The sequence below is a fragment of the Protopterus annectens genome, chromosome 3.part0 (assembly GCF_019279795.1).
Source record: "Protopterus annectens isolate FY-2018-M chromosome 3.part0, PAN1.0, whole genome shotgun sequence".
Taxonomy (NCBI): domain Eukaryota; kingdom Metazoa; phylum Chordata; order Ceratodontiformes; family Protopteridae; genus Protopterus; species Protopterus annectens.
The window spans coordinates 143690817-143716612 of record NC_056731.1 but is presented as its reverse complement, the minus strand read 5'-3'; the positions used below and the strand labels follow the sequence as shown (position 1 = coordinate 143716612).

At 40.4% G+C, this 25796-nt stretch overlaps 1 protein-coding gene across 2 annotated transcripts in view; it reads right to left on the bottom strand.

The window, feature by feature from the left end:
* PLXDC2 (plexin domain containing 2) overlaps positions 1 to 25796 on the bottom strand; it is a 3345655-nt gene that overhangs the window by 616175 nt on the left and 2703684 nt on the right. For both annotated transcript variants that reach the window (XM_044064643.1, XM_044064642.1), the window contains exon 10: positions 18015 to 18075. In XM_044064643.1, coding sequence (XP_043920578.1) covers positions 18015 to 18075 — 61 coding nt within the window. The remainder of the gene's footprint in view (positions 1 to 18014; positions 18076 to 25796) is intronic.

Below are 25796 nucleotides of genomic sequence, written 5' to 3'. Positions count from 1 at the left end.
TGGAAGTGGTATGTGGCAGCGGCCATAAATATGGTCCCACACCCTGGGCATTCTGTGGAAATCTGTACAGTTGAGAGTTATGTATGTCCAGCCATTGTTAACCGACTGACAAGATTGTAGCAGTGTTATGAGTAAATGTTTGTTGGGCTAAGTAGGGAAAGTAGCAGATGTGAGTGTCATATATCCTTTTCTATCGCACTGTTTATGGTGCTACAGTTGCTGGTGGTCTATCAAGTGTATATGTTTGTAAGGGCAGACTGAGAAATGTCCTGTAAAACCTCAGGATTCACAGTAGACTGATTTGGGCCAGTACATGTTTGTGTAGTGAGTGACTGGCAATCAGGACATGTTTGTTCAAACAGTCAATCTAGTCTAGAGTTAATTTGGAGTACTGGTATGTTGCTGTGACTGTGGTGCAAATGGTTGTGGGTGGACAATTTCTCAGCAATATCTGCTTTTCCCTACAGTTCCATCCCTGTACTGCATGATATATTTGGAGATACATGGGTAAACCCCTAGAGCTGATTTGGAGTAGTATCGTGTTGGTCTTACTGTGGTTCAGATGATGCTGGATGAAATGATTGGCAGCTCTCAGTGTTTTTTCACATCTGTTACATGACTGCAGTCATACCTCTCTACTCTCCAGATGTATGGCTCATATGTTTGGTCTGTTCCCTATAACAGTTGTGGGTTTCTGACAAATCACTGGGATGATCTGAGCATTGAATCATTAAATGATGACAATCATTTGTGTTTCAGACCTGGAATCTATCAGGAAATATACGTTAAATCAAACCATGCAACTATAGCAGACTTCTACGCGTATAAAAGCCATATTGCAAAGATGTCACTATTGTTTGACTTTTATCCCCCCACTTTGTCAGGCTTTTTGCAGATGACTTGCAGTAAGAGGTTTATATATATGTATATAGTACTCTCGTACTAAGTAAAGCACTACATCTATTTACCACCCCTGTGAATATCCACTTCCCTTAAAGGTATACCACTCCCTCATACTGTTCTAGCATGTCGAGTGGTAGATTACTGGCATTGTCTCCAGTTCAGCTGGTCAATCTGGGTATCTTGAGACAATGCTACAATTGTCTCATGTACACAGACAACCCTCTCCTCCTCTCAACAAACACAAATACATGTGAGAGATGCAACTATATAGCCAAGCTGGAGGCTGAACTCTCTCAACTCAGGGCTGGCATGACCAGACAGGAGGAGATGGCAACCACACACACAACAATCCCAGTCCCACATAGACCTACCACAACTGCAAACCAAACTCATAAAAACATAAAGACATACTCGGAGGCTCTAATAAAAAACTTACCAAAACAACAGAGGCTCCCAAAGCAGACATCCAAAAATCCACCACCTCAAAACAAAACACATGCAACACATACTTCAATAAATCAGTGTGTCGACCAATCGCAGCCCTTAAGGCCAAACACCTTGCCTGATACACTAGTAATAGGTGACTCCATAGTCAGACACACTGAAGTCCCACTGACCAGGCTACACAAGGAGAAGATGACTGTGAGCTGTCTATTGGGAGCTAGGATCCGCCACATAACACACTCACTCAGGTCACTCCAAAGCAAGTACAAATATGACTCCGTCATTGTCCATGCTGGTGTGAATGACCTGAGACGTACCTCCCTGGACTACATGAAAAGAGACATAGAGGAGCTCTCCGATTATGTAGCCCAGGCTGGTATGACCCTGACCCTGAGCAGCATCTTGCCCTCACCAAGAATGATACCACAATACAAAGACAAGATGATCAGCTTTAACAATTGGCTCAAGTACTGGTGTCATTCTAAGGGGATCCAATGTCTCTCTGCCTGGGATGATATGTTGGACAAGCCACGCTGCTTCACAAGGGATGGCTTACACCTGTCACCACTGGGCTTTCGGATATTGGCAAAGGCTCTTGCCACCCCCATAGTGCCTTTTTTAGGCAAGGCTCAAAAGACAAACCCACCTCCTTAGAAAACAAAAATGGAAAAAACTAAGGGTAATGCTGCTCAACGCCAGAAGTCTAAATCTCAAGATGCAGGCACTTGATGCACTCCTCAGCATGGAGAACATCGACATCTGTGCAGTAACTGAAACCTGGTTCAAGGCTCCTGAGAGCACCCCAGCGCTACCAGGCTATACCTCCTATCATGCTTTTTGGCCCCAAAACCCGGGCCAAACCACAAAGGGAGGGGGAGTGTCCATATTCATAAAGGACACCCACACCTCCAGGTTAGTAGCAACACATGAAGCATCAGAGACCATACAGGTGCAACTAACCATAGGCAAAACTGCTATACAACTGGTAGCATGTTACAGACCACCCTCCCAATCTCAAGAACCCCACTCAGCCTTCCTGAAGACATTGGAGGATATGAATGTATCACAAAATACCATCATACTGGGAGACTTCAACTACCCAAACATAGATTGGGTACATTATTCTAGCCCTAATACCCTAGCCCAAAGGTTCCTGGAATTCATAAATTCAAATGCACTGGAACAACTAGTCACCTCTCCCACTAGGGGAGATAATATACTAGACCTGATCATCACAAACATGGGGACAAAATGTTCCACACAGGAAGTATACCCCTCACTAGTGAGATCTGACCACAAACTAATCACCCTGGATATACATATCCCACCTCCACCTCCAGCACAAAAGACCACAGTGAAAAACTTCTCAAAAGCAGACTTCACTCTTCTTAAGACTGAGATGGTATCCTTTAAGCCCACTGTGCCAGTGGATACCACATCCCACAATGCCGAATCCTTCACAAATGCTTTCTATGGACATCTCCAAGATTGCATGGATCATGCAATCCCAAACAAATCCAAGTCCCTCTCCATCAAATGTAAGCATCCTGTCTGGTGAACCTCAGCCATAAACAAATTGTATAACAAAAGAAGGAAGCTACTGCACGTCAGAGCGAAATCCCATGAAGGGAAGACATCTCTGATCAACATTAGCAGAAAACTACGTTCTCTCATAAAAACATCCAAGGCAAACTTTGAGAGAAAAATCGCTAAGGACACTAAAGATAACCACAAAGCCTTCTTCAGCTATGTTAGAAACCTTGGCGGAAACCCTCAGATATGCTCAGAGTTGGTTCACAACAACAAAAAATACACTGAACCCACAGATATTGCTAACATTCTGGCTGACAGGTTCAGTGAAAATTTCTCCCCTCCTTCACCCCCAAAAGAAGAAATACTTATCCCTGCTGAATGTAATCTCCCTGTCATCTCAGATGTCCAAGTGAGAACCGCCCTAAACAAAGCAAAAAACACAGCATCAATGGGACCTGATGGTATCCCGGGGTGTGTGTTATGTGAACTCCAAGAGGAGCTAAACCGACACATAAAAATGCTATTTAACCTTAGCCTTACTTCGGGATATGTACCTGAACACTGGCATACAGCAACAGTGGTCCCACTCCACAAGGGGGGTGCCTCTACAGACCCTGGAAACTACAGCCCCATAAGCTTAACTAGCCTGGTCTGCAAAGCTATGGAAAGAATCATTATGGAACTCATAAACAGAGACATAGGGGACCTACAGACACTTGACCCCACCCAGTTCGGCTTTGTAAAGGGCAGATCCTGCCTTTTAAACCTGGTTGACTTTTTCAAAACAGTCACTAGAGCCATTGATGAGGGCAAAGCAGTCCATACAGCATACCTGGACTTGGCTAAGGCCTTCGACACAATACCACACTCAGGCATCATAGAAAAGCTAAACAGCTTAAAAGTAAACCCTTATGTCACTAGATGGGTTGCAAACTGGCTAAAGGACAGAAACCATAAAGTTAAAATCACTGGAGCAATGTCAGACTCAAAGCCAGTCACAAGTGGTGTCCCACAGGGATCTGTCCTGGGACCCCTCTTGTTCGGCATTTATTTCTCAGATGTTAAAGCAAACATGGGAGGGCTGTGGTTGACAAAGTTCGCAGATGACTGCAAACTAGGCGCCATAGTCGATACACCAGCAGACACACACATCCTACAAAAAGGCCTCACTGAAGCGGACAACTGGTGCGTAGTCACGGCCTTAAACTAAATGCCAAAAAATGTATAGTCATCCCTTTTGGAAAAAACAAAGTACCCACAAATTATCACATAGACAAAAACCCACTAAGTACGGAAAAAGTAATCAGAGACCTAGGGACCCAAGTAGACAGCGACCTCTCATTTGACACCCACATTGCCAAAGTGGTTAGAAAAACATTCTACCTTGCACACCTCATCATGAAGGGATTCACATCCAGATCCAAGGATGTCATTGTACCCCTATATTCCTCCCTCATCAGACCCATGATTGAGTACAATACCCCATTTGGTATGTACCTCACCCGGCATTTGCAACAGCTGGAGAGACCACAAAAGTACCTCACCAAAAGGATCAAGGGTCTCCAACATATGTCTTATTCTGCCAGACTAAAGAAACTTCAGCTCTATTCAGTAGCATACTGCCTGCTCAGAGGTGATCTCTGCCTGACGTACAAGGCCATGTCCAATCAGGATCTGATGGACATGCTCCACCTCAAAAAATCCAAATCCATCAGGACCACGAGAGCTAAAGACTTAAACCTTGGCACAAGTATGAATAGGACATGCTGGATGGATAGATTCATAACCCAGAGGCTTCCCATGCTTTGGAACAGGATCCCAGTTCAGATTAGGCAGAGCCCTCACTGACTCTCTTCAAGAGAAATCTTGATGAGTGGATGGGAGATCATAAGTTTACCCAGGGTCACATCTGTGTCACTGCTAGACAGTGGCACAGTAAACTAATTCTATTATATAAGGGGACCTTCATTGTGTCACTACTAGACAGAGGCACAGTATTCTAGATTCATTCTGTACATTTTTGTACCATTTCATGGGGTGGCAAAAGCCACATCACTATGGCTAGTCTTACAAATGCCCCAGGGCAGATAGCCTAGTACTATACTATGAAACTATGAAACTATATATATATATATATATATATATATATATATATATATATATATGTATATGGATTTTGGTCTTATGATCGAAAGTACATTTCATCGAAATGTACATGATAAAACTCACTTTTGTGAAAGTGCATTTTGTCGAAAATGCACTTCCGCTGAAGGTGACTAAGCAAACAGTTGTTTGCATGCAGATTTAACTGTACATCAACTGTACTGTTGATTGTACAACTAAGCAAACTGTTGCTTAGATTGTGGTACAACGGGGATATGGGAATATTCCCTTTTCCCCACTGTAATGCGATCTTGGAATGAAAATATTAAAGTAGAGAGAGTGAAGGGGACTTGTCCCCCTGCATAAATGTGAGTAGTGTTTTATTTTTTTATTTTTTTGTAAAAGTGCATTTTTGATAAAATGCAGTTTCGCGAAACTGAGTTTGAGCTTGTACTTTTCGATGAAACGTACTTTCAATGGATCAACATAGATCCATACATTATATACACATATATATATATATATATATATATATATATACACATACATATATATATATATATATATATATATATATATTTGTATTTGTATATACATATATATGTGTATAAGAGTACTACAGATATATATTTTTCCCTTATGTTAAATGACCACAGTGCATGATATGCTTGCAAAAGCATTACAAATCCTCACAGCTCAGATGGTGCAGTGGCATGTTGCTGTGGTTGCAGTGCGCAGTGTCTCAGGTTCAAGACTTGGCAGGGCCTGATTATTTTGTTGCTAGGCAGAATAAGGGCTGATGGAGACAGAGTGATTAAGGCATCTTTAAGCATTTGTAAGTGGTTTTGCATGGTTTTGCGCAAAGGTAGGTGATGCTAACAGATGGTTAAGTCCTCTTAGCTTCATTTAGCACCACTTACTCCTGCTTACACCCGTGCTAATTTTAATTAAAGTTAAGAAAAAAGGATGATAGGAAAGTGGTGAAATGGGGACAAGCAGGGGGTAAAACATTAGGAAAACCAGCTAGGGATGTGCAGGATGCATGTAGGAAAGGACCATAGCTCTTCATTTTTTCTGCAGCAACAGCTGTGAATAATGTGTAGAATTTGTAATTTACAGCCTCACACCCCATGGGGGGGTGACAGACATTTGTAGAACAATTTGTGGGTAGATTTATTAATTTTACTGTATATGGGGTAAAATGTAGAGCTAAGTATGGGGCAATTATTTTTTTTTTGTGGGACAGATGCCCCTTTTTTGTTTTTTTTTGTTTCTGCAGAGGTTTGAAATATAGTGCCATTGCCAAATATATTAGTAATATGGGGAATGAACATAGTTTTAAGTTCCTAGTCTTAGAGGTCTTGCTATTGAATGACAGGAAAGGGGTTACAGTTAATACAACAGAACAAGCAGAACTTAGATGGAGTCTGAGGCTGAGGTCACATTTGAGCCCAGGGTTGAATGACCACATTTAGATTAAACCCACTTTAGAAGCATTGAGGTTGAAAAGATGATTGTATTTGGCATGTATATAATATAGTTTTGTGTATTTTTAGTTTTATATGTATTTTGCGTATATTTTATTTTATTTAATTTTATTTTATTTTTTATATATTATTATAAAGTGGTTTTTTTTTTTGTATTTTATATGTATATGTTGTTTGAAATATAGCTTAGAGTGTAGTCGTGCTTCTTCTAAATTTGGTCACTATGCAGTTAACAGGGAAATGATGTGTTGCTTAGTAACATAGAAATGCACATTGTTCCCATTGGATGATTAGAATTAACAGGAAGAAATAAATGTGGAGTATTTTATGGTGTGTTAAGATCTGATAAAACAACAGTGTTTGTGAAAGTGCTTATTGAAATAAAATTACCATTTGGTTTTATGCCGTGGTGGTTTCTTTCAGCCTGTTTCTGCTCTGTGAAGTATGGATTTTATACATTCTCTTTGTTGTTCTCAGAGCAATTCATTGCCTGGATTTTTTGTGGACTTGGATATTAGTAATTGTATATGATTTACTTTACATGACGTCCCTCTAGGTGCTTCCATTACATTACCATGGGGTGTGACTATACTGTATGGCACAGTTGTGTATACATGGGTGATTTCACATGTTATATGCACTCACACTTCCATTTTAGACCAGCTACACTACCCTGGTTGATAAATATCAATTACTACATAATTTAAAATAAAAATAATAATTTTAACACTGCTTTGCCATGTAAAAATAAAGTGCCTGTCTTGGTACTCAAACCGTGAACACCTGCATGCAAAGCTAGGACTCTAACCACTTCACTATCTTTATGTTACAATGTTAGTTGTATATTTTTATTTATCTCCTATGGGATGTTTAAGCAATGCTGTGCAGAGGGTCGTAACGTGCACACCCACTCAGCTGCACTTAAACATACCTGAGAATGGAAAAAAAATTAATAAACCCACTTTATTTACATATATCTGTACTCTTTGTCAGTCAAAGTAAGGGAAATTGTAAGGGGACACATAGGGACAGATTTTAAATATTGCACTTACAAACTTAGAAAGTGTGACTATGGGTTTCTAGCAAATCATTGACAAATCACTCAGGGTTTAAGTCAGAACATAATGACATATATTTGGGTTTCAGACTTCATACCCTTCAGGAAATCTGTGCTAATGTACAGAATGTTATTCTATCAACTTTCCAAGTTTGTAAGAGCAATATTTAAAATATGTCCCTATTTTTGAGCCTTTGTCCCCCCCCCATTATTTATGGCTGTGTACAGCTTTTTTGCTCTAGGAGGTTGAGTGGTATGTGAGACAGGCATCTGGGCATTCTGTGGATACCTGTGCAGTTGAGGGGTATGGCCATATGGCTGTTATTGTGTTTAAAGCTGTACGGCTCTTTTGCAATGCATGGGGTGTGTGACAGAACCTGTCACACACACCCTGCATTGATTTCTTGCTCCCCTATCTATTTCAGTGTCTGCATACACTGATTTACTAATTTTATTTGATTTCAGTATCTGTGGACACTGAAATGCATTTAAAAAGTGCTGTACGGCACTTTGAGTACAGGGGGCATGTTAGATGTGCTTGCACTACTTAAACACGCCCCCTGCACTCAGTAGTGTTTGTGTCTATTTAGCTTTAGCAGCAGCGTGCCTTCATGAATATGCAAGATGTGTTGCTGTTAAAGCTAAGGGTAAATGGACACAGTTCACTCCGTGCAGGAATAGTACTATTCCTGCATGGGGTTTATTGAATCCCAGAGTCTATCTGTCCCTGACAAAAACAACACAGGCAATGACAGACAAGTTGATACAGTGCATTTTGTTTAGGATTTTACTACTGGGCTGACCTGCCATTAATGTCCTTTGTCTTTTTGAACAGCAGAGTAACAAAGAAAGTAAATGTCAGCAGTAATTAGCATTGCCAGATTACTAGCACTCTTACAATGACTGTTTCAGAACAGTGAGTCACTCAGATAATTTATGAAATTCAAACTATGTAGCAGGTTATTAGTGAATAAACACAATGAAGATAATACCATGATTTCTGTCTTAACATGAAAGTTTGTGGTTCCCTTTTATTCTCTGAAATCACTGTGCACTTGAATTGAACGAAATAAATATGTTCTGATGTGCGTGCGAGTGTGTGTGTGTGTCATATATGTATATGTATGTATGTATATGTAGGTATAGATTCTGACAACTGTTCTTGTTTTTTGCATAATGTCTCTGATCTTGTCTGATATTTTTATCTGTTCCTCATAATGTTTTTTTTTTTTTTTTTTGCCAAATCAATAAGAACTGCATATAATGACAGATATTTGAGTTTCAGACTCAGTAGCATTCAGAAAAGCATGCCAGTTCAAAGCCTATTCTGGCAACTTATATTCTCAGTCCTGCTCACTGCAGTCCCTGATTCTGATATTTTGTACCCCCCCCCCATTATTTTTTGTTTTCTACTTTATTCTTGAGCTAACAGGTTGAGATTTCTAGGTTGAGAAGAGTGTGTATGGGGATATGTATGGGGGTGAGCTGTTGCAAAGCACTACACTGTGTATTTTGAAAACAGTGAGAAGATACACTCCTGTGTGTCAGTCATTTATGTATGTTTTCAAAGTAGTGGGTTGTCTGTGGTGAAATGACTTTGTATGTGGGGGGAGGGATTCCAGTGTATCTAAAAGTAGCAAGCTGCCTAAAAATGTGTTTTACTTTTCATCCTAGCCATCAACATTCTACAAAATAAGTGTCTCTCAATGGTGGTCTTGGAAGGTTGAGTGTGATAGCGACTGATCTTTGGCACAGTGCTGTAAAGAGTAGAGTTGCCATCTCACAGTGCTTGGGTTTCTGGTTGAGTTTTTGGCTATGATTTCTTCTGAATGTAAGCTGCACATATTACCTGCCTTTGTGTTAGTTTTATCCAGGTGCTTTGCTTTCCTCCCTCAGGCTGTATAATATATGCCTCTTGATGTTTGTGTTTTTGCTTCCATCCCAATCTAACATTAAAGGTGTACATGGTAAGTAACTATCTTTTTTTGGAGGGTTAAGGAGGCAAGAACTTTTCCCAGATAGGATTTATAGATTCTTGAAAGCATTTGGCCTCTCAGTTTATTGAGAACTACTATTTTGAAGTTTTGAGCATTTAATTTTAGGCACTAGTTAGTTTTCTCCGACCTTGAAGAAAAAAAAATAGACAACTTATTTCCTTGTTCATTACTTTCCTTGATGCCTGGAGGCCATGACTGGATCAAAATGTAAAAAAAAAAGCTGTAAGGTACATCTCAGAACATGTAGAATTCTATGACATCTAGGGGTTGCTACTTGCTAGATTCTTGGATTTGTTGCATTACTTCCTCTGCACTTACTAAAGTGAAATCCTGGCTAGATATGCTAAAAGGTTAGAAGAAAAAGGTAAAAAGTAGACTAAGTAGGAAAAAACAAGAAAGAAAGAAAGAAGTAATCTATTTGGATGATGAGGGGCCAAATTGGGAGGAAGCAGTGGAAAGGCACTGGGGAGGTAGAAGAGACCATTGTAAAATGGAGAGGGGGGTGCAAGGAATAACTCCATTTCACCTAAAGCTAGCCTTGTTGATTGCAGTCATTCATCTGAGGTGTATATAATCAATAAAGTATACACAGTCGATAAAGTTTCCATAAAGAGTGGGTACTGAGGTAAATAAGGATGCAAGTGAATGACTCCAGCTGTTGTTTCACAACAGCTAATGGTCATTGACCTGGTGTAATAGAGCCCCACCTCATTCCAATTAGTTCCACCCATTTGGTGGCTTCCTGCAGCCTCCCCTTACTTTGAAGCACCAGCTGCCACTGGAGTGTGTGAGGAAGTAAGTAGCTCAAGACAATTCAGGTGCCTAAGGTCAATATAGGAATGTGTGGAGCATGGCTTATTGGAAGCAGATCTGGCCATTTTATTATAGGTTTATAGGTTCATAGGTAGGTACTAGATTATTGGCCCTAGGGCATAAGTAAGCCTAGCCAAACATTTTGTGCTATCCCCTCCCTCCCAAGTGGTTTAGTTACCTGCGCCCCTATTGAGCAGGACCACAGAAGAGTAACCCCGGGGTGAATTTCTTGTTTCCCATCCACTCATCAAGATTTCTCTTGAAGAGTGCCAACGAGGAGCTCTGCCTCACATATATGGGGAGCTTATTCCAGAGCAAGGGGAGTCTCTGGGACATGAATCTGTCCCTCAAACACATCCTGTTTATTGATGATGTCAGGTTTATATCCCTTGAGAGTGTAGCTGTGGTGGATTGTGTTTTCCTTAGGTGGAGCATTTCTAGCAATTCGGGGTTTGACATAGCCTTGTAGGTCAGGCAGAGATCATCTCTGAGTAGCCGGTACGTGACCGAGTACAGTCTGAGTTTTTTTAGCCTCACGGCATAGAGCATCTGTTTATGGCCCCTTATCCTCTTTGTGAGGTACTTTTGTGGCCTCTCCAGTTGTTGCAGATGTCTTGTTAGGTACATCCCGAACAGGGCATTATATTCAATAATGAGTCTAATGAGTGATGAGTAAAGGGGGACAAAAACTTCCTTATTCCTAGATGCAAACCCCTTTGTGATAAGGTGGGCAATGTAGAAGACTTTCTAACCACTTTGGCAATGTGGTTGTCGATGGAGAGGTTACTATCTACCTGAGTCCCTAGGTCTCTTATCACACTCTCAGTGATAAGTGGGCTGTCACCTATGTTGTAGTTCATAGGTACTTGTTTTTTCCCAAAGGGGATAACAATGCACCTTTTAGCATTTAGTTTGAGGCCATGGTTTTGGCACCACGTATCTGTATCCATAAGACCCTTTTGAAGGATGCGTATGTCAGTAGGAGTCTTGATTATGGCACCCAGTTTGCAGTCATCAGCGAACTTTGTGAGCCATAGTCCCTCCGTATTTGCTTGTACCTCAGAGAAATAGATACCGAACAGAAGGGGTCCCAAGACTGAGCCCTGTGGTACACCACTAGTCACAGATTTGGTGTCTGATCTTGCATTTCCTATTCTCACTGAAATGGCTCTATCTATGAGCCAGTTAGTGATCCATCTTGTAACATAGGGGTTTATATTTAGGTTGGTGAGTTTGTCTATAATTCCCAAGTGGGGAATGATATTGAAGGCCTTTACAAGATCAAGGTATGCTGTGTGAACCACCTTTCCCTCATCTATTGCTTTAGTGACCATTTCGAAGAAGTCAGCTAGATTTAGTAGACATGACCTTCCCTTTATGAACCCAAACTGGGAGGACTTAAGGGTTTGTATGTTACCAATGTCATTGTTTATGAGTTCCATGATGTTGCACTCCATGGCCTTGCAAACGAGACTCATCAGGCTGATGGGGCAGTAATTCCCGGGATCAGTGGTTGCACCTCCTTTATGGAATGGGGTGGCTGTTGCCGTGTGCCACTCTGTGGGCACATAGCCTGAGGTGAGGCTGTGGTTAAACATGGTATTAAGGTGAGGGGTTAATTCATTTTGGAGCTCATGTAGCACGCAGCCTGGGATGATGTCTGGTCGCATGGATGCTGTGTTTCTTGCCTTTGAGAGTGCTGTTTTCACCTGGGTGTCTGTGATTTTAGGGGCAGTACAATCTTCTGGTATGGATATGAGCCCTTTGGGGGGAGAGGGTGGGGTGAAGTTTGCACTGAACCTGTCTGCCAATATATTGGTGATATCAGTTGGTTCTGTGAACTTTGAACCATTATGCTGTATCTCGGAGCAGATCTGAGAGTTGCTATTAAGGTTTTTGACATAGCTAAAAAATGCTTTGTGATTGTCTTTTGTGTCTGTTGCGATTTTTCTTTCAAAGCTCGCCTTAGAGTTTTTTATGAGGGTTCTTAGTTTTTTGTTGAGGTTGGTCAGGGAGCCCCTCCATTCCTGGGTTTTTCCTTTTTTGCAGTAATTTCTTCCTTCTATTATAGAGCTTGTTTATGGCCGGGGTCCACCAGACTGGATTCCTCTTTTTGGAGGAGTGGGTCTTTGTCTTGTTTGGGATAGCACGGTCCATGCACTCATGTAGGTGCTTGTAGAGTGCTTTTGTGTAGGACATAGCAGATTCAGTCATATTGACATTCTGCGTGGGAGTAGTGAAGTTAGCCACCTCTGTCTTGAGTAGCATAAAGTTTGCTTTGGAGAAGTTTTTCACCATGGTTTCTTTTGGGACGGAGGATGGGGGTGGTATGTGGATATCTAGGGTGATGAGTTTTTGATCAGATCTGACCAATAAGTAATTTGCTGCAGATGTGGAGCATTTGTCCCCCATGTTGGTGATGACCAGGTCAAGTATATTTTTACCTCTTGTAGGGGTGTTTACAAGCTGGTCCAGAGCATTGGAGTTAATGTATTCCAGGAAGCGCTGAGCAAAGGTATTAGTACTTTCGTAGTTTTCCCAATTGATGTCTGGGTAATTGAAATCACCTAGTATATGGGTGTTTGGTTGGACTGTCATGTTTTCCAATACCTCGAGAGAAGTGGAGTGAGTGTCCTGGGACAGGGAAGGTGATCTGTAGCAAGCTACAATCTGTACTGCAGTTTTGCCCATTATCAGTTGCACTTGGATGATCTGCGAGACATCATACTTTGCAACTAGTCTGAAGGTGTGGTTATCCTTGATGAATATGGATACACCTCCTCCTTTTGTATTTTGGTCCGGGATTTGCAGCTGAAATGTGTGGCATGAGTTGTGGCCTGGAATCGCTGGGGTGCTCTCTTGAGCCTTGAACCAGGTTTCAGTTACTGCCCAAATATCGATGTCCTCCATGTTGAGGAGTGCATCGAGAGTGCATTTTGAGATTTAAGCTCCTAGCATTTATCAGCATGACCCTCAGTTTATTATCACTAGTACTTGTTATGGTGGTGGATTTGTTTTTTGAGCCTTGCCTAAAAATGGCACTATGGGAGTGACAAGAGCCTTTGCCAGTATCCTGAATCCCAGGGGTGACAGGTGCAAGCCATCTCTGGTGAAGTATCGAGGCTTGTCGAACATGTCAACCCAGGCAGACAGATACCGGATCCCCTTTGAATGACACCAGAAACTTAGCCAATTGTTGAAATTTATCATTTTTTCCTTGTACTGTGGTATCATACTTGGTGAGGGTAAGATGCTACTCAGGCTAGGATCATAACCATCTTGATTACATAATCAGAGAGCTCTTCTATGTCCCTTTTCATGTAGTCCAGGGAGGTATGTTCCCAACAACATGGACAATGACAGTCGTATTTGTACTTGTTGTGGAGTGACCAGAGTGTGTGGGTAATGTGGTGGATTCTGGCACCCAACAGGCAACTCACAGTGACTTTCTCTTTATCCAGCCTGGTGAGAGGGACACTGGTGTGCCTGACTATGGAGTCACCTATTACAAGTGTGTTAGGTATGGTGTTTTGCCTTAGGGGCTGTGGTTCTGCGGCACACTGTTTTTTGTGGTTATGTGATGACTGCTGTGTGTTTGTGGGTGTAGGTTGCATGTGTGTCTGCTTTGGAGGTCTCTGTTGCTTCTGCAGATTTTTATTTAGAGCCTCCGAATATGTCTTTTTCTATCTATGTGTGGGATTAGCAGTTGCATGTATGGTGGGTCTGTGGGCAGTAAGTGGTGTGCTGCAGGTTGGTACCTTCTCCTCTTGACTGTCAGTTCCAGTCATGACTGGAGAGAGCTTTGCCTCAAGTTTGGCTGTGTAAGTGCATTTCTCACAGATTTTGGTGTCTTGTGGTAGGAGGAGAGGGTTGTCTGTGTAGATGAGGCAGTTTTGACATTGCCTCAGGATACCCAAATTCATCAGGTGCACAGGAGAGCACACTGGGAGTTGGCTCTTGGACATGCCTTAATGGGTTATTCTTATTTACCCGGTGGGGAGAGTAAATTGACTGTTTCCTACAAAACAACTGTTGGGAATAGAGTACTATAGTTTGTTAGTGCTTCTGTCTCTTTTTGGGGTAAGTGCTAGTCTGAAAGCACTGATTTGAGTGCTAAATCTGGAAGAACTGGCTAATACTAAGGGAAAAACTGAAGAGCAGACTCAGTGGCGCTGGGGATAGTTTAAACCTAGCTAACCACCACTGCGCTATGCGCAAAACCTTACAAATGCGTTTTTTATATCAAAAAGATTAAACAGATAGATATTAGCCCAAAATGGCCACTAAAACAACACTTTCTGGGCAGAAACCACTCCTCCAAGGACAGGTAGGCTGTTCAGAGCTCCCCACTCTCACTGGTGAACAAAGAAACTTCCTTTTTGCCCAAGTAAGGTATGGCCAACACAGAAGCTTAAACACAGTCCAGGTATTAGCAGGTATTTGAAACTGGACTTTTCTAGCTTAGTAAGGTGGGAAAATAGCAAGATTTTTTTTTCAGGAAGACGGTGGAAACAGGTGAAAAAACAACTTTTACAGTGCAGTAATGGCTGTCACACGTGAGTGGGAAGCCAGAGACAATTAACACATACAATTTACAGCAAAAATGATGTATTAAAAGTGCAGGCACAAATAAATGCAATTTTCAGTATAAAATGAGCGTTTTGAGAAGCAATACACACCAGAAAACGAGCGTTTAAGTGGAAATAGCAATAAGCAATCAAGAAAAAACAAAAATGGTACTTAAGCACTCCAAAGTCTCTCCTTTTGTCTCTCTGGCATTGTAGGTCTCTGCAGGACACCTGGGCAAGATTTGCTGAGCTTATACAGAAGCAAAAACTGCGTAAATGCAGTTTTTATTTCAGAAAGATTAAAGAGATAGAAATTAGCCCAAAATGGCCAATAAAACTACAGTTTCTGGGCAGAGACCACTTCTCCAAGGACAAGTAGGCTGTTCAGAGCTCCCCACTCTCACTGGTGAACAAAGAAACTTCCTTTTTGCCCAAGTAAGATATGGCCAACACAGAAGCTTAAACACAGTCCAGGTATCAGTAGGTATCTGAAACTGGAATTTTCTAACTTAGTAAGGTGGGAAAATAGCAAGATTTTTTTGTTTTTTTCAAGAAGACAGTTGAAACAGGTGAAAAAACAACTTTTACAGTGCAGTAATGGCTGTCGCACATGAGTGGGAAGCCAGAGACAATTAAAACATACAATTTACAGCAAAAATGACTTATTAAAAGTGCAGGCACAAATAAATGCAATATTCAGTATAAAATGAGTGTTTTGAGTAGCAATAAATGCCAGAAAATGAGTGATTAGGTGGAAATAGCAATAAGCAATCAAGAAAAAACAAAAATGGTACTTAAACACTCCAAAGTCTCTCCTTTTGTCTCTCTGGCATTGTGGGTCTCTGCAGGACACTTAGGCAGGATCTGCTGAGCTTATACAGATGCAAAAACCATGCAAATGCGTTTTTATATCAGAAAGATTAAAGAGATATAAATTAGCTCAAAATGACCAATAAAACTACAGTTTCTGGGCAGAAACCACTCCTCCAAGGACAGGTAGGCTGTTCAGAGCTCCCCACTCTCACTGGTGAACAAAGAAACTTCCTTTTTGTCCAAGTAAGGTATGGCCAACACAGAAGCTTAAACACAGTCCAGGTATCAGCAAGTGTCTGAAACTGGACTTTTCTAGCTTAGTTAGTCAGGAAAATAGCAATGCTCCTTGTTTAGTTGTCAGGGTGGACTGGAGGTTGTCAGGATGGACTGGAGGTTGCTGAAAATAGGAGAGGCACACAGTAGTATAGGCAGCAGGTAGTTAGATGCTAATGCCTTCTGCTGCTTTCCTTCAGATATTGCTTGGTACTATACAGCACACCTAACATCTGATGTGATTTTTCATTGCTGCTTGGATGTGGAGGTTGAAGATATCCCTGAGAACCCCCATTTATGCATTCTCCATTCACATCCTTCTCCATCAAGGACAGGAAAGTGCCCATGTTTCTTCACTCTTCAGCCCCCCCCTCCACCCCCCCCCCCACATCTGCTCCTGCAGGCCCCTTTCCTGCGAGCTTAACCTGTGTTGCCTGGGTCACAGTCACAGATTTATTGCTGTATTTCACACCAGCAGCAAATGGAATTCAATAATGCAAAAAGTCTACATGCTATACACAAAGAATAATAAACAATTTGTCCACCACAAAAAGTCAGTGAAGCACCACAGTGGCTAGTTTTTCTGGATATTCCTGTTTTTACAAGTTCACAAATCATGCTGGGTAATTGACTAGTTTAAGTTGCCCATATGTTGCATTAATCCTCAACCTTTTGACTCAGGCTGTGTCTCAAACAAGAAAGCAATAACACAGTTGAGCTGTACATGCACATTTTTGAAACATTATTGAATATACAGACATTATGTATTAAGCTAGCCTTAGCAAACAACAATGGACGCGTTTGTTGTCATGCATAATACATACACACAGACTGTTAGTCTCAGTTTGGGTATTGACATATAATTCCCTCAATTTCATGACAGCTGTAAACTTAAGAACTTCTGAAATGCTTATGAAGATTACAGAACAAGTTCATATTTTCACAAATTTAAATGTATTTATTTATAGAATTTGTTAACTGGGGTAGATCAGTGATGCAAAATGCACCGATGGAGCTCTGTAATAAATACACAAGGTATATATGTGACATTAAGATGTCTCAAATGTTTTCTAAATGCATTATTTTGAACAAATATTACAAAATACAGTCCTGGTCATATTTTTCATAATTAAGCATCACAATAATCAACATCTCGTGATTCATTGAACATATATTCAGATTATTTGCAATTTATTTTGTAAGATATGGCCTTTAACATGGCAGAATTCAATCATATATTTTAGCTCTTTCTTTTGAAAATTAGGGAGTCACATAGCATTTTTAAGTAAAAAATGTCTGACAGACATGCATGTATGGGTATTTCTTGGTTAAATTAATGACTTTCAAATGCTCCCAGTGGCATTGTTTCATGTACTAGAGGGATGGAACCTTGACAGTCACTCAGTTGACTGGAGTTTAGATAGTGGCCTTGGTACTAAAGGATCTATATGGGGGTGGGGGAGTGGCTTACGTCAATTCACTCATCAAGTGGGAAGGTTTGTTTTCTGCTGGCAGCTGGGCCATGCCCCAGTGAAGGCTGCACAGTGCTTTCAATGCTGTAGGTGGGATTCTATTCATTCATTAAGGGGGTAGCATCACTGGAACTGATACCAATGATGTTGTGCTTGACCTGTGCAGCTAACACTTCCCCTGAATACTCAATGAAAATCCCTTTCCATGCCCACTTTCCAGTTCCTGCCTGTCTTAAAGGGGAAACAGCAGTCTTAGGTGTAGTAGAAACAATGAGATGTGTGCTTTACTTGAAGAAGAGACCCCAAATACAAATAATGGCAGGATTCAAGCACACCCCCACTTCCCCTGAGGAGGATGGGGAGGTGGAGAAAAGAGAAAGGAATTCATGGGTAATGGGCACTGAGTGTATGCCAGCAGGCAAAGGACAGAACAAACAGAAAACTCTCACTGAAGTCTATAGGCATCAAAGAGATACAAATATTGTTGTAATCTACAGCTAGAATCAATGTTTGAAAAAAAAAAACAAATAGAAATCATTCCTGTACAGTACCTCTTCAGGGCAGCCACTGTCTATCCAGTCCTGTCGATGTCGATCAAATCCACTGGAACACCTTTAGAAAAAAGGAAAAAGTGTTCAAAATATAACTGCACATGAATGGTGCTCATGTATCAATTCTTGGACATAGACATTGAACATTCACTAATTAAGGCAATGTGGGACTTCCCATAAAATGCTCTCTGGATTTTGATGCACAATTTTAAACACAATAAGCCCCCCCCTCTCGATCTATATATATGTATATATATATATATATATATATATATATATATATATATATATATATATATATATATATATATATATTCTAAATTAAAATTATAAATGTTAACTTCTATTTCCTTCCGTCTTTCTAAAAGCCATAATCTAAGCAAGAATCCAGTTTTTTATCATAACTGCCACTGAAATTATTGCCCTCATTTTAAAGGCAGTATACTGTATATAAATTCAAAACCATTTCAAGAGTTGAACATGTTTTTGTTGACAAAAACAGGATTGTGTTTTCAATAAAAGAAAACACATTAAGTTGTGAAGACAGAAAATGTTAGTACTGAATGGGAAAATGTGAAAGTAACGTATGAAATAAAATCATACTTCTTCTGATATCCCATGTCTTCTAAAAATATTCATATGTCAAATATGTCTTTACTGATCAGGCAAAAAAATGATCATATCCATAATTTCTCAGCCATATGTAGTTAAGAAAATGTGCGACAAATTGTTAAAAAGATAGCAAATAAGCTTTAGTTTCAGTGAAATTTACTATTCAGAACAGATTTCAATAAATGAACAAAGTATCACACTTCAGATAAAAAAATACATGTCAAAAGCCAAAGACAACAACACTTTGCCTATAGTGTTTAAATGGTGTCATAAGCCATGAGTTCAGTATTTATCTATTAATTTATCATACTGACATTGGGTAATGGTGCATGTCTTCATAAGAATATTTTTGTGCATAACCCAAAGGATAAAATACATTAGGGGAAAGAAATGCACATCATATAAGACCTGTGAAAGTGTTCCATTTATTAACAATACAAGGGCTCTAGAAATGTATTTCTTATTATGAAAGGAACAATCATAATGATGCAATGATGCACAGGCTAAGCCTAAGCCTGATGCTGCTATGCAAGGAAACAATATGAAAGTAGAAAGATTTAGGTTACGATAAACTTCTGACAATTTAGAAAAGAAGTAATGTTGGAATTATAATTTAGTCACACAAAAACATTTAAATCTGGTTTTACTTCTACCTTGAGTAATACTGCCATGCTATGAGTGTGTTATAAAAATGTTGTATTGTTTTTAGTTTTTAAGAGAAACCCAATAGCATTGCTTAAAGGAAATATCAGTGTAATTAGAAATACAATGTGTGGCACTTTAAACTGATTTAGTGGTTTTCTCCTGATCTTATCATTGTTAAAGCTGCAAAAATGAAATTAAATAAGTGAGGGTACGATGAGTACAAAAGGAATGAGGAAGGCTTTCAAAAAGACAATTGTTCTACTACTGCAAATGTTTTGGAAGACAAATGCAAATCATTCATGGGTATAGCAACACATGTAAAATATGTAAATTTCAAAGGCACTTAATGTAGCCTTGATGAAAAATAATATGCAGGTAGGGAAGAATTACTCAGCAAATGTTGCTAGTTGCTAGTTGCTAAGATGATTCTAGTTAGGAGTAAGAATGATGTGAGTGCTTCTCATTTTGAGGTTTTGTTATTTGTTGGGTTTTGCTTTATTTGTGTGTATCAAAGAATGGGAAGGAGTTGTCAGCTGTTGCATGTCTGTTCTCATTTCTGGGGTTGAGAGGGCAGAAGGGTGGGTAGATTGGAAATCAGAGAAGTACATGTTTCCCTAGTGGCAAGGCAGTGAGTCACTCTACCAAGTGGCTGTACCTTTGACCACATTTATGGACAAGACTAAGATCAACATACCAAAAGAAGGGTTTACAGAGTAGAGTCAAAGGCAAACCTGTGAGGTGGCTATTTCACAAGACAGGTTGCTGCAGGAAGACCTAGTATTACCCAGTACTTTTGTTATTAGACCACAGTAAGCATTACGCTAGTGGAGGAAACAGCTATCAGACTGTGCATAGAAAGTGACTGCATTGTATAAGTGGGGTGTGTGTCAGTACAGAGAGCACCGTAGTCTTACCAGTGAAAATAAAGATGTCACTACATATCAAGAACTGTGCCACCACTCCTTGGGTAATGCTGTGGCCTAATGGGGAGAAAATATCTGCCCCATTTTCACTGCATCAACTGGTCCGATGTAGGTCTGTAATGACTTCCCACTCATACTGCAAAAATGCCTAAAGTGAGTGTGTGCAGTGCATGAAGTGGTCCTTTAAAGATGGCATATGTGAGTATACATGCATACATATGTATGCATACATATATGCTTATGTACCTATCTAGTTTATGTGTATATGTATGTGTATATATATATATATATATATATATATATATATATATATATATATATATATATTATGTGTGTGTGTGTGTGTGTAGATGGACAAATATAGTTATACATACACACACACATATATATATTAAAGCTAATCCAGCAACGTTTCTCTTTAGTGATCTCCTACCACAGCAAACAAACAGTCAGATGACCTACTAAATAACACGCAGTGCTGTCTATTAATTTAAAAGGATCGCTGACTCTTTTGTTCTCAGTGCCATCAGTTTAATTTATGTATTTGTAGCATTAACTCTAAACATCCTTGCCTGTAATTAGTGGTACATGTGAACTTACTGTAGTCTTGGATTCACAATATCCTAGTGAGAAGATATTGAACAACACACACACACACACACACACACACACACACACACACACACACACACACACACACACACACACACACACACACTCACAGTTTCAACAGTAGGATGCACATTCTCCTACCCTGCCACACTACCCATAATTAAATATACTAACTTCATTGTCAGACAGCCGAGGTGCAGGACACAGCTATACAGAGAGGATAACTTGTTATTAACACTTATGTCCAGGGCATTTTTTCAGTACTAATTCTGTTCTAACAAAACCTTTACTGAAACTAAAGGAAAAAGTATGGACCAGCTACCTTAAGTGGGTGGGGTTGATACAATTGTTACGGTATTCACCTTTTAGACACAGGGTACAAGGTTTAATTGTGACCTTGGGTTATTGGCTAGGCTTAAACTTGCCCTTCATGGCAGTTTTCCTAATATTCACCTACATCCAGTAAGTAAAAGTACTCTGTTACTTCATCTTGCTTTGCTTTTTCCTGCTACTTGCTGCCTGTTCTCTAAAGTTTTCAACTGCATCTTTTCTGTTGCATTTATTACTGCTTGTTTATAGCCTGTCTAAATCATTAAGTGTTATTCTTAAGTGTTATTCTAAGCTCTTAGTTTTGGTTTAAGCACTTGGGCTTTAGGCCCACCCCTTACCTCTCCCTGGCCTTTCTCCCTCAGATTCGGATAAATATGGATGGACAATTTCCTACCGTTTCTCCTGCCAGTCTGGTTCATATGGGCATCCTGAGACAGTGTAGCAACTGCCTCATGTACACAGACAACCATCTACTACTAACGCCTAGGAACATAATCTGAGAGAGAGATGCAATTACATTAGGAACCTAGAGTCCAAGCTCTCTCCCCCTCAAGCCAGTATATCTGGCGCTGTAAAGGTTGTCAACACAATCACTACACCTCAAACACCATCCACACCTACACAACACACACCTACATATGTGAAGGTCCTCCACATAAACATACCCAAACAAAGGAGACCTCTGAGGCAAAAACGCATGCGATCTTCACAGCCCTCCATATCACATACCATGCATAATCCATACACCTGTGCCTCACACCCACTAAGGATTCACCATAAACCCACCATATTAGTCATAGGAAACTCCATTGTGAGACACACAGATGTGCCTCTCACTAGGTTGGATAAGGAGAAAGTCACAAATAGTTGTCTGTCAGGTGCCAGAATCCGCCATATCACACATGCCGAGTACAAAGTTACCAGACTTCCGAAAAAAACCAAATATAGCTCCACTGTGGATTTGTGGAGCTATATCACACATGCACTCAAGTCTCTCAACAACATGTACTGTTATGACTCTGTCATAGTCCATGTTGGCATGAATGACTTGAGACATGCCTCTCTGGACTATATGAAGAGAGACATAATTGAGCCCGCTGATTATGTGTCCCAGGCAGGTATGTCCCTAGCCTTAATCAGCATTCTGCCATCACCCAGAATGATGCCCCAATACAAACAGAAAATTATTGAATTTAAAAATTGGCTTAGTTTCTGGTGTCATTCCAGGGGGATCCAGTACCTGACAGCCTGGGAAAATATGATCGACAGACCACGATGCTGTGCCAGAGATGGACTGCATCTGTCTCACCTGAGCTTCAGGCTTCTGGCAAAGGCTCTTGCCTCCCCTATAGTGCCCTTTTTAGGAAAAGTGATGAGGTTAACACTACCAACATAAAAGTTTCAACAAAACACAAATTAAAGGTCATGCTGCTAAACACTAGGAATCTAAACATGAAATTGCACTCATTGCAAGCATTCCTAACCCTGGAAAATGCTGACATCTGTGCAGTTGGAGAAACCTGGTTCAAAGCTGCGGAGAGCACCCCAGCCTTATCTGGTTACTCATCCTATCATACATTCAGACCCCAAACTGTGGGCAGTGAAGCCAAAGGAGGTGGAGTTTCAATATATATTAAAGACATACACACATCTAGGCTGGTCAAACAGTATGGCACACAGGAGACACTCTAGGTGCAGTTAACCATTGACCAGACCCCTATTCAAATCATAGCTAGCTACCGGCCCCCAAATCTGACTCAAGATGCCCAATCCGCCTATTTGAACCTATTCAAATCTATCAAGATTCAACCCTTTACTCTGATCCTGGGTGACTTTAACCTCTCAAACATAGACTGGAAGAACTACTCATTCCAGAACACAAAAGAAAAAAAAAAGCAGACCATGCAATTCACCTTCAATTTGTTCTTTTTTCTCTAATCATTATTATAATGTAGATTCCAGCACTTGGATTTTTTTAACCATATCCTCAAACTGTTTTGTAATTTCCAAGCATCATGCCTGCTGATTTCTTGCAAATAATTCAGTGAGCCTGCATCACTGACCACCCATGTTGGCATGTTTATAATAAAGTCACATTGATATCTAATGAGGCTTCTTCTAGGTCCTTTCTCAGCTTCATGTCACCACCCATTTCAGGGGATTTAGTGTTTTCTGCTCCTGGCAATTGTTTTTCTACTCCTTTCCTAATCCCAGAGACAGAACTTGAAGAAAAAAGCAGTTGATTACTTGGTCTCTTGACATAATCCAATTTCAGATGTAGTATATGTAATAATAATTTGGCTCCTTCTCCTATGGTTACAGACCTACCTGGATGTAATCAATACAGTCTTAAGGGCTATAAGGTATGCAGTGATTAACACATCTGTTGTGAGAGCAAAGCAAATAAATTATTACAACAGAAGAATATAACACCAAGGTAAAAAATAAACTGGAATACCAGGGAAAAGTAAAATAAACTTTAAGAATAATTAAATTTAGTGCTGAATGCCATGACAAATAATTATAGTTTCCCAAGTTAAATCTCATTAAAACAGAATGTAGTAATTCAGTGGTGATTGTTAGAAAAAAAGAGTAAACAGCTGTTTTCAAATATGATTAGATATGTTAAGTCGAAAAGATCATTCTCTGGGAAAATTTTACTAATAAGCTGAAAGTTTCCAAATTCATAGTATAATAGCTTCTGCAAATGATACATAAATATCTTCTGTATGATAAGATGTAAGGACGGATTCACGAATCCTCCGTGTAAGACTAAATAAGTCTTACTCGGAGGCTGCAGTTGAATGGTATGACATCAGCGTGCCATGAACATTCATGAGGGCACGCTGACTCAACCGTAAGTCTTACACGGACCGGGTAAGAAAGCAGGGGGCGTGTCCAACTGCCAAGCAGTCTAAACGGCCACGCTTCTGCAAGGTTTGTAAAAAGAAAATGAAGGCACACAAGAGCGAGTCCACTCAAATGTCCTAGCACCAAACGTCACACTCCCTGACATTGTAAACCCCCATCACACTTATGAAAAGTAAAAAATTAATTTTATTTTTTTTAAATTCCCGAAATAGCTGCCCGTATTTGCGCATGTGTGCGTGGGTGTGCCCATTGTTTAGCTGTAGTTAGCAATTCCAACATGGAAGATCATAAGAAAGAATGTTTATGCAAATCATACCAAATAGCAATAGCGTAATGGTAGAGCGTTCGCACAAAGAAGAGGCATTCATGGTTCGAGCCCCACCAGTACCCTTCTTATTTATATTTTAAATCAGTACATGGAATAATACCTGACACATATGATTAAAATATCAGTAAAAAGCAGTGAAATGGCCAATGTATCAGTGAACAAAATATAAGCAGTGCTTTACCCAGCGCAATAGAGTTGCCCAGATTAACAGCGCTTTATCCAGCACAATAGAGTTGCCCATAGTTTAATAGCACTTTACCTAGCGCAATAGAGTTGCGCAAAGTTTAAGAGTATTGTACCCAGCGCAACAGAGATGCCCATAGCAAAATAGCGCTTTAACCAGTGCAATCTGTTTGTGTGGATGTGCGCACCGCACCAACCAGCGCACCGTAGGCAACGTGGAGCAACGTAGAGCAAAGTTGCTTAAACGCAGCCACACCCCCTAGCCTGTCTGGACAGTATGAAAATAAAATGAATGACAAGGTTCGAACCCAGGACTCTGTGCATCCTAATCAAAGCACAGAACCACTAAGCCATGACATCTTAGGAGAAACAGCCACTGTTAGCATACATATACTTAGTAATGGTAGATTAACCATTACTAAGCAGGTCTGCAGTCAGCCAAGAATTTTCAAAAACGGCCAATCACAAAAAAGTGCAGGAAATGCGGCATATTTAAGCACCATAGGCGGGAATACTCGCCATAACTGATTGTAGCTCACATCTGCAGTTAGAATGGCTGGTGGAGGAGAGGGTGCACGCTTCCAAGAGCAACGTTAGGGCATTGAGGAGTCAAACTACATGGTTTGGCTCTTTGTCCACCGTCATGAGTCAAGACTCCTGCAGGGCCAGTTCCAAGGGACGGAGTACAAGGCAGAGGATTGGAACCTGTTAGCTCATGACTTCACCAGTGTCACAGGCGTTTCTCGGACTGGTGAGCAGGTCCATCACCACCATGCAGACCTGAAGAGACAGAAGCAGGACCGCCTGAACCAATGGATACAGGAGGCCCGTGGGATGCAAGATGCCCCACAACTGAGTAGGTAGCCATGGAATGCAGTCTGTAGGAATTGATAATTGATTCTTTAAAATGGATAGGTATGTCTCAATATCCCTTAATTTACTTTACAGCTGCAGGTGACCGTGCTGTGAATCAGCAAGCCTATGCAGATAGGTTGCTAAGGCTACTCCACCAGACAGGTTAGTGATTATTCTGCATGTATTGTTATAAAAAATAGATGAGAGAGCATGAAATAAAGTGTTGTAGTCCAATAACTGAACCAACCAACACCAGAAACTGACTGTAGAAGGAAAAAGGCTAGCTGGTAAAATATAGTAACTTCTGCACAGCTCGAACAGAGTATAACACACGTATAGCCAACACTAGTGTTCCACCAAATTTCAGGTTAAATCCACTCGTAATATATATTATAAACATATATTTGGAGTATGTTTTAAGAT